Here is a 10,032-nt window from a genome sequence, read left to right as displayed (position 1 = left end):
TGTGTGTGTGTGTGTGTGTGTGTGAGTGTGTGTGTGTGTGTGTGTGTGAGTGTGTGTGTGAGTGTGTGTGTGTGTGTGTGTGAGTGTGTGTGTGTGTGTGTGTGTGTGTGTGTGTGAGTGTGTGTGTGTGTGTGTGTGTGTGTGTGTGTGTGTTACCAGCTCCTCGTCTTTGAGTGAGGGTCGAGATGCCAGTGAGTACGAGATGGCAGCTTTTCTGGACTGCACCAGGGACTGAGAGAGGGAAAGAGTAAACTAGTAAAGGTGTGTGATATTCATAAGTGTGTAATTACTAACATCATTCACTGCAGGACAGAACACACACCTCACACGTCTACACACACACACACACACACACACACACACACACACACTCACACACACACACACACACACACACACACACACTCACACACACACACACACACACTCACACACACACTCACACACACACACACACACATCAATCTGCTGCTTTCTTTCTTTCTTTCTTTCTTTCTTTCTCTTTCTTTCTTTCTTTCTTTCTTTCTTTCTTTCTTTCTTTCTTTCTTTCTTTCTTTCTTTCTTTCTTTCTTTCTTCTGTGTGATAAGAAAAAACTCCACTTTAAAAATGTTTGGGCTAAAGGTGTGTGTGTGTGTGTGTGTGTGTGTGTGTGTGTGTGTGTGTGTGTGTGTGTGTAGCTGCTGAGTCACGGCGCATGCCTCAGTGTGGGTGCCGCCGCGTGTTAGCGTGGTGCAGCACAAAGCCGATTGGCGCTTGGCGTGTTTGAGTCACACACATCGAGGTCCACACGTGTGGGTGCGAGACGGAGACACGTCCTCACGCCACGCTTGGATCTGCTGTAGAACTTCAGTCTGTTGCGTTTCACACAAACACACACCTCAGAGGAGAAAAGCAGCAGAATAACAGCATGGCAGTGAGATGAAACCCAGCGCCGAGGGCGGGGAATGTGATGATGGGGGACGGAGAATGGGGCCAAGAACCTCCCACTCCAACTCCGTCCATCTCCATTCAGTGCTCCTCACTCCTCTGTGTCTCAATGACAAGAACATTTACTACATTCTCAGTAGTTATGTTCACGCTAGCAGGTCATGTGTGTGTCATGGGCGTAGCACTCTTACACACTAACTGGTGTCTATAGCAGGAAGAGACACACCAGTATCCTGAGCATCTGGGACGAGCAGGATTCCATGTTCAGGTTTCCTGATGGTGTGAGACACCTGAACATCTCCCAATCCCACCTCCTGCTGAACTACACACATCTGGCCAGAGGTGGAGCTGTCCCAATTGTGGAATGGTGTGTGTTTAGATGATGAGTAACACACAGAAAACTCTGATGGACCTGCACACAGCTGCACTACACACTCGCTGTCACCTGAACATAAAGACGCTAGCTCTTTAGCTTCCTCACAGCTGGTAGGAGAAACCTCAGCCTGGCACTGACTGACCTTCTGCTTGAGTCATGAACACAATGTGCTGCATGAAGAACTGTGTGAATGTACATGATCTACAGGTTTCACTACTCACCATCGCCTGGATCATCATCAGCACCAGAGGAGAGGAGGACGAGAGGAGGAGGACGAGAGGAGGAGGACAGGAGGAGAGAAAAGAGCAGTTAGAGGAGCATGGTTGTGATGGTCAGAGTTACAGTGTTATATGTGTACTACAGTAAACACTGAGAGATGTTCCAGGGGTTCATCCCTCGTTAGTTCCTCCTGGAAAGTTATAAATAAATAAAATGAACATGAATGTTAAAGTTCTCACCACTTCGCTAACCAGAGGGATCGGCTTCCTCCTGCGCAGATCAGGCATGCTATCGATCCCGAACATCGCTCCTCCTCCTCCTCCTCCTCCTCCTCCACTACAGTGAGAAAGAGAGATTTAATGATAAAAGAATGGATGAAGTTCTAAACTTTAGATTTATATTTAATAATAATAATAATAATAGTTAGGGGTTAAGGTTCTTATGGAGACGCAGCTGAGAATGTGCTCCTGAACTATAAATACTGCACTAACAGCACCAGACTCCATCATACATACATAACAAACCTGGGAGAGAGAGAGAGAGAGAGAGAGAGAGAGAGAGAGAGAGAGAGAGAGAGAGAGAGAGAGACTCAAAAAGAGACAGACAAACAAACAGACAGACAGACAGAGAGAAGAAGAAACAGACAAACAGGAGGCTAAACAGACAGGAGAAGAGACAGACAGACAGACAGACAGACAGACAGACAGACAGACAGACAGACAGACAGACAGACAGATATAATACCCATTACTGGTCCATGGTTGTTGGTTTGATCCTCCATCATCATTATTTTGTTTCTGTTTGGGAACAAAAACACAATGTTACACTCACCAAACAGAACCCACACACACACACACACACACACACACACACAGAAACACACACACACACACAGACACAGACACAGTAAAAGCAAGGACGGGAGTGGGGGGGGGATACGTGGCCTTGTTGTTTGGATGAAGGAGATTAGAGTATTAATGGAATCAGCAGATGATTTTTACACTCTGAGGATGGAGAGCTCAAACACACACTCCAGTGAAATCCAGGTTTATCTCCTAAAGGAGAACTAAGTGTGACTTATGTGCCTGGAGAGAACTGGAGAGACCCCCATGCCCATGCCCATGCCCATCATGTCCCCCCTAAACACGTGTTATTGTGTGTAATGTATATCGCTCCCTGATGGAGTGTGTATTGTGTATGTGCACTGTGTCTCAGCTGTAACTCCAAGCTCCAGATGTGTGACTAAAATGCAGGTGTTTTCCTCCTAATGCTGGTATTATTCAGAGCGTTTCCCTTTCTCACACGTGGAACAGCAGGTTATTGATTTAAAGTGATGAAAAGATGAGGAGACCAGGCGACCTGACGCCTCTGCAGGACACCGGAGGAACAAACCATCAGAGTCGCCATAATCATCTCGTCAGCACACGGACGCACATGAAAGGAATTCACTGAGACGCCATCAAACATCTGCTGTGCAAAAAAACCCGAACAAAAACAAAACAATTGCTTCATTTCGACGACTTCAAACATCACCTGATCTTCATCCTGACTCCCATCTGAAATCAGACACAGAGACACAAACACACATCAGATACACATCAGATACACATCAGACACACATCAGATACACATCAGATACACAAATACACATCAGATACACAGATACACAGACACACATCAGATACACATCAGATACACATCAGACACACATCAGATACACATCAGATACACAAATACACATCAGATACACAGATACACAGACACACATCAGATACACATCAGATACACATCAGACACACATCAGATACACATCAGACACACATCAGATACACAAATACACATCAGATACACAGATACACAGACACACATCAGATACACATCAAATACACAAATACACTTTAGATACACAGATACACAGACACACATCAGATACACATCAGATACACAAATACACATCAGACACACAGATACACATTAGATACACAGATACACATCAGATACACATCAGATACACAAATACACATCAGACACACAGATACACATCAGACACACAGATACACATCAGATACACAGATACACATCAGATACACATCAGATACACAGATACACAGATACACAGACACACATCAGATACACATCAGATACACAAATACACATCAGACACACAGATACACATCAGATACACAGATACACATCAGATACACATCAGATACACAGATACACATCAGATACACAGATACACATCAGATACACAGATACACATCAGATACACAGATACACATCAGATACACATCAGATACACAGATACACATCAGATACACATCAGACACACAGATACACATCAGATACACAGATACACATCAGATACACATCAGATACACAGATACACATCAGATACACAGATACACATCAAACACACATCAGATACACATCAGATACACATCAGACACACATCAGATACACATCAGATACACATCAGACACACAAATACACATCAGATACACAGATAGACAGATACACATCAGACACACATCAGACACACATCAGATACACATCATATACACATCAGACACACAGATACACATCAGATACACATCAGACACACAGATACACATCAGATACACATCAGACATACAGATACACATCGGATACAGATACAGAGATACACATCAGATACACATCAGACACACAGATACACATCAGACACACATCAGATACACAGACACACAGATACACATCAGATACACATCAGACACACATCAGATACACAGATACACAGATACACATCAGATACACATCAGACACACATCAGATACACATCAGACACACATCAGATACACAGACACACAGATACACATCAGATACACAGATACACATCAGATACACATCAGATACACATCAGATACACAGATACACATCAGATACACATCAGATACACAGATACACATCAGATACACATCAGATACACATCGGACACACATCAGATACACATCAGATACACATCAGACACACAGATACACATCAGATACACACAGATACACATCAGATACACAGATACACATCAGATACACACAGATACACATCAGATACACAGATACACATCAGACACACATCAGAAACACATCAGACACACATCAGATACACATCATATACACATCAGACACACATCAGATACACATCAGACACACATCAGACACACATTAGATACACATCAGGCACACAGATACACATCAGATACACACAGATACACATCAGATACACAGATACACATCAGATACACATCAGATACACATCAGACACACATCAGATACACATCAGATACACATCAAACACACATCAGACACACATCATATACACATCAGATACACATCAGATACACATTAGACACACATCAGATACACATCAGATACACATCAGACACACATCATATACACATCAGACACACATCAGACACACATCAGATACACATCAGATACACATCAGATACACATCAGACACACATCAGATACACATCATATACACATCAGACACACATCAGACACACATCAGATACACATCAGACACACATCAGATACACATCAGATACACATCAGATACACATCAGGCACACAGATACACATCAGATACACATCAGATACACATCAGATACACATCAGATACACATCAGACACACATCAGATACACATCATATACACATCAGACACACATCAGACACACATCAGATACACATCAGACACACATCAGATACACATTAGATACACATCAGATACACATCAGGCACACAGATACACATCAGATACACACAGAAACACAGATACACATCAGATACACATCACACAAACATCAGATACACATCAGATGCACATCAGATACACATCAGATACACATCAGATACACATCAGATACACAGATACACAGATACACAGCAGATACACATCAGACACACATCAGATACACATCAGACACACATCAGATACACATCAGATACACATCAGACACACATCAGACACACATCAGATACACATCAGGCACACAGATACACATCAGATACACAGATACACAGATACACATCAGATACACATCAGACACACATCAGATACACATCAGACACACATTAGACACACATCAGATACACATCAGATACACATCAGACACACAGATACACATCAGATACACATCAGATACACATCAGATACACATCAGATACACATCAGACACATCAGATACACACAGATACACATCAGATACACATCAGATACACAGATAGACATCAGATACACATAGATACACATCAGACACACAGATACACATCAGATACACATCAGATACACATCAGATACACATCAAATACACATCAGATACACATCAGATACACACATACACACATTAGACACACATAAGACACACAGACACACATTAGATACACATCAGATACACATCAGACACACAGATACACATCAGACACACATCAGATACACATCAGACACACATTAGATACACAGATACACATCAGACACACATCAGATACACATCAGACACACATCAGATACACATCAGATACACATCAGACACACATCAGTTACACATCAGACACACAGATACACATCAGATACACATCAGATACACATCAGATACACAGATACACATCAGATACACATCAGATACACAGATACACATCAGATACACACAGACACACATCAGATACACATCAGATACACATCAGATACACATCAGATACACATCAGACACACAGATACACATCAGATACACACAGATACACATCATATACACATCAGATACACATCAGATACACAGATACACAGATACACAGATACACATCAGATACACAGATACACATCAGATACACATCAGATACACATCAGATACACAGACACACATCAGATACACATCAGATACACATCAGATACACATCAGATACACATCAGACACACAGATACACATCAGATACACATCAGACACACAGATACACATCAGATACACACAGATACACATTATATACACATCAGACACACATCAGACACACATCAGATACACATCAGATACACATCAGAAACACAGATACACATCAGACACACAGATACACATCAGATACACATCAGACACACAGATACACATCAGATACACATCAGACACACATCAGATACACATCAGACACACAGATACACATCAGATACACATCAGATACACATCAGATACACAGATACACATCAAATACACATCAGATACACATCAGATACACAGATACACATCAGACACACATAAGACACACAGATACACATCAGACACACATCAGACACACATCAGACACACAGATACACATCAGATACACATCAGACACACAGATACACATCAGATACACATCAGACACACAGATACACATCAGATACACATTAGACACACATCAGATACACATCAGACACACATCAGATACACATCAGATACACATCAGACACACATCAGATACACATTAGACACACATCAGATACACATCAGATACACATCAGACACACATCAGATACACATCAGACACACAGATACACATCAGATACACATCAAACACACATCAGATACACATCAGACACACATCAGATACACATCAGATACACATCAGATACACATCAGACACACAGATACACATCAGATACACATCAGATACACATCAGATACACATCAGACACACATCAGATACACATCAGATACACATCAGAGACACATCAAACACATCAGACACACATCAGATACACATCAGCACAACTAATCACATATTAAACCAACATCCAGCCCGGGAGAAGAGAAGGAAGGGGGGGTTTGACATTGGATTTTTTCTATCGATTCTTCAAATCTGGGGTTTATAAAAGTTTCATGGAGATGTATAATTCATTTCATATCTCACTGCTCATTAATTCATTTCCACCATCTCTCTTTGGGCAGGTCTGATCTCAGGGTAATTACATGACTGATTAACCACCAGGGGGAATTCACACGCAAAAAAAGAGGTGAAAACACACCAAAGAATGATGAACATCTGAATGAAGATGCCACGCCTCCATGGACCTGCGTGATCTAACCTCTGAATTTTACGTTTATGAAAGTAAATGAGATCATCATCCACATCTGTCTCAAAAACAGGAACCAAAGAAAAGACATTTCTACCATACGTGAAAAAAATGAAGGGTTCTTGGGTTAAAAATGTTGAAGTTACCTGCGTTGAAATCACCTTCAGAAAGCGAGGACATGGTCACCATGCCCAGACGTCTTCTGCTCTCTCTCTTCTCTCGGAGGATCTGCTGGAAGGTTCTCAGGCACTTCAGTGTACGGGCATCTTTTTCACTTAGTCCTACACTTTGGCCTCCTTCTTGTTCTCCATGCCGTGCTTGTTCTGCTGTGGGTTCCTCTGAGGTATTTTGCTTGTCCTCCTCAGTAGACAGCAAGCGTGATTTGGTGGTCAGGTGGTCAGGGTTGGTGGGCAGTGTGGCATCTAAGGTTGAGTCACCAGAGGGGTCCGGTTCTGATAAAAGCATTGCGTGCGATGGTTTCGGAGTCTGGACGGATCCGGGTGCGGTCACACAAGGGTCTGTTGAGGTTGAGAAGGACTCATATGGATCTGCACGATCAGGATCAGGACCAGGTGTGCAGCATTGACACGTGTTTGCATTTGAAGTTTCTACTGGAAGGTTCTCGAGACAAGGCAATTCCATCTGAGGCACGTCTTCATTGGGTGACTCGTGCTCCAGCAAGTCTTGAACCTCACTGAAGGTATCGGCTTTATCCACTAGTGAAGTTGCACCACCTGCCTCTAGCTTTTTTAGCGCCATCTTCAGTGCAGATTTAAAATCCAGCACTGCCCTTCCTAATGTCTTACCCTTGAACCCTGCATTGTTGCTCTCATCGGTGTCCTGCTCAGGAACATATGCATAAGAACCTGCTGTGTATCTTCTTATCACTGGATCTACAGCACTTCCTGTAGACTCCATACACCTTAAAGCGAGGTGTGTGCAGGTCTCAGACAAGGAACATCTAACATCTTGTTCATAAGCAGCAGAAGGAGTAAATTTATGCCTTGGTGTAGAAGATGCTGGATGACAGTCAGAAGGTCTGGAATACTCACCTACACCTACAGAATCACTGCATTCCACAGATACATCCTCAGGATGTGTATCTGCCTTGCATGGATTTGCTTTACATCTCTGTCCACTCCACTCGTCCCTGCTGCACGTGCTCGCAGGAGAATTGTAGTGCAGATTAGAAGAGATGAAAATGTGCTCTGAAGTTGATTCCTCCAGTTCAGTACAAAGAGCTTCATCTTTCAAAATATCCCAGGTATCTTTTTCAAAACTACCCTGTCTGGAGTATTGAACTTCTTCATTCCATCTGCTTCCACTGTGGATCAGACCTGCTTGATCCCAGCTCTGTCTCTTTTCTGTAGCACACACTTGTCCAGAAGAAGGTCTCTCCTGGTCAGATTCGGACTTGGAACTCTGACCTGAGGAAAGTGAGCTGGTACTAAGACAGTCCTGACCATCTTGATGTTCATGGTAGCCAAAGCTTAGCTTCCTTCTTACTGTGCTTGTGGGAATATCCGAGTTTTGCACAGGTGGACCATGCCTAAATAGATCATGGATAGAATCATTAGCACCGGTGGAGTAAGAAGTTCTACAGTAGTCTTTTTCAAGCCTCAGGGGGCACGTTTGCTCTTTATACCCTGCCTGAATCCCACAGCTCCTACGTTCTACGGCATGGAGTCCGTCACGTGCCTTGCTCAAATGACCATCTGACTGATGATCCTGCTTTGACCCCGCACCAGGCCACGTCTCCACACCAGACCTGCTACCTGAGCGAATACCTTCGATCTCCATTAACACTGCATCCACACAGCTGGACACCTCTTCAACAGATCCACGGACAGAAGACAGGTATTCCCTTAGGTCTGAAATTTCCTCCTGGATCTTATTGATGCCCTTTAGTTCCTTCAGAATGTGTTCAACAATGGCGCTTGATTCCTCCTCTTGATCTTCGTCCTCGTCTTCCTCCACTATCTTGTCCTGCATCACCATGTTAACTCGGTAAAGCAGATCTTTCTGGCATGCAGATGTCCCACGAGTAAACCCTCTGCCACGTGCAAACCCTGGTCCGTTAGCAGCGTGAGTCCTATACGAGTCTGCTGAATTGTTGCGTTGTAATGTGCACGGGATTCGAACCCCTCCCTCCTGGTTCAGCTCGACCTCTCCAACGCAGCATGCTCCAGCAACACCGCTGTGTTCCTTCCCATTCGAGACCCCAGAAGAAGCCGTTCTTCTCCTGTAGCTGCCCTGCACCTTTCCCGAGTCCTTGTGCTCCTCTTGATCTTTCTCCTCGATTTCTGCAGAGTAGAGTTGCAAGGCCGGGAGCGAGGAATCCGTGGAGCCCTGGAGGAGGCGATGGAGTTTCCCACGCAGCATGATGGCCACCCTGGGGTTGGGTTGCCTCCTCTTGTGGCCTGCTGGCTTGC

The 10,032-nt window shown here is 43.5% G+C and overlaps 1 protein-coding gene across 1 annotated transcript in view; it reads right to left on the bottom strand.

The window, feature by feature from the left end:
* Window positions 1–156: 156 nt before the first annotated feature.
* Window positions 157–10,032, bottom strand: part of LOC310723052 (uncharacterized protein) — a gene marked incomplete at its 3' end in the record, with an annotated part of 10,654 nt that continues 778 nt past the window's right edge. Inside the window, exons 2-6 of the mRNA XM_083570876.1 lie at window positions 7,747–10,032; window positions 3,057–3,079; window positions 2,268–2,320; window positions 777–852; window positions 157–231 (exon numbers count right to left, since the gene is read on the bottom strand). The exon at window positions 7,747–10,032 is cut by the window's right edge and continues 642 nt beyond it. Of these exons, the coding sequence (XP_083427002.1) occupies window positions 157–231; window positions 777–852; window positions 2,268–2,320; window positions 3,057–3,079; window positions 7,747–10,032 (2,513 nt within the window). The remainder of the gene's footprint in view (window positions 232–776; window positions 853–2,267; window positions 2,321–3,056; window positions 3,080–7,746) is intronic.

This window comes from Silurus aristotelis, assembly GCF_946808225.1.
Source record: "Silurus aristotelis genome assembly, contig: scaffold_251, whole genome shotgun sequence".
Classification (NCBI taxonomy): Eukaryota; Metazoa; Chordata; class Actinopteri; order Siluriformes; family Siluridae; genus Silurus; species Silurus aristotelis.
Note: the sequence above shows the minus strand (reverse complement) of the source record. Positions and strands in the feature narration are given on the sequence as shown.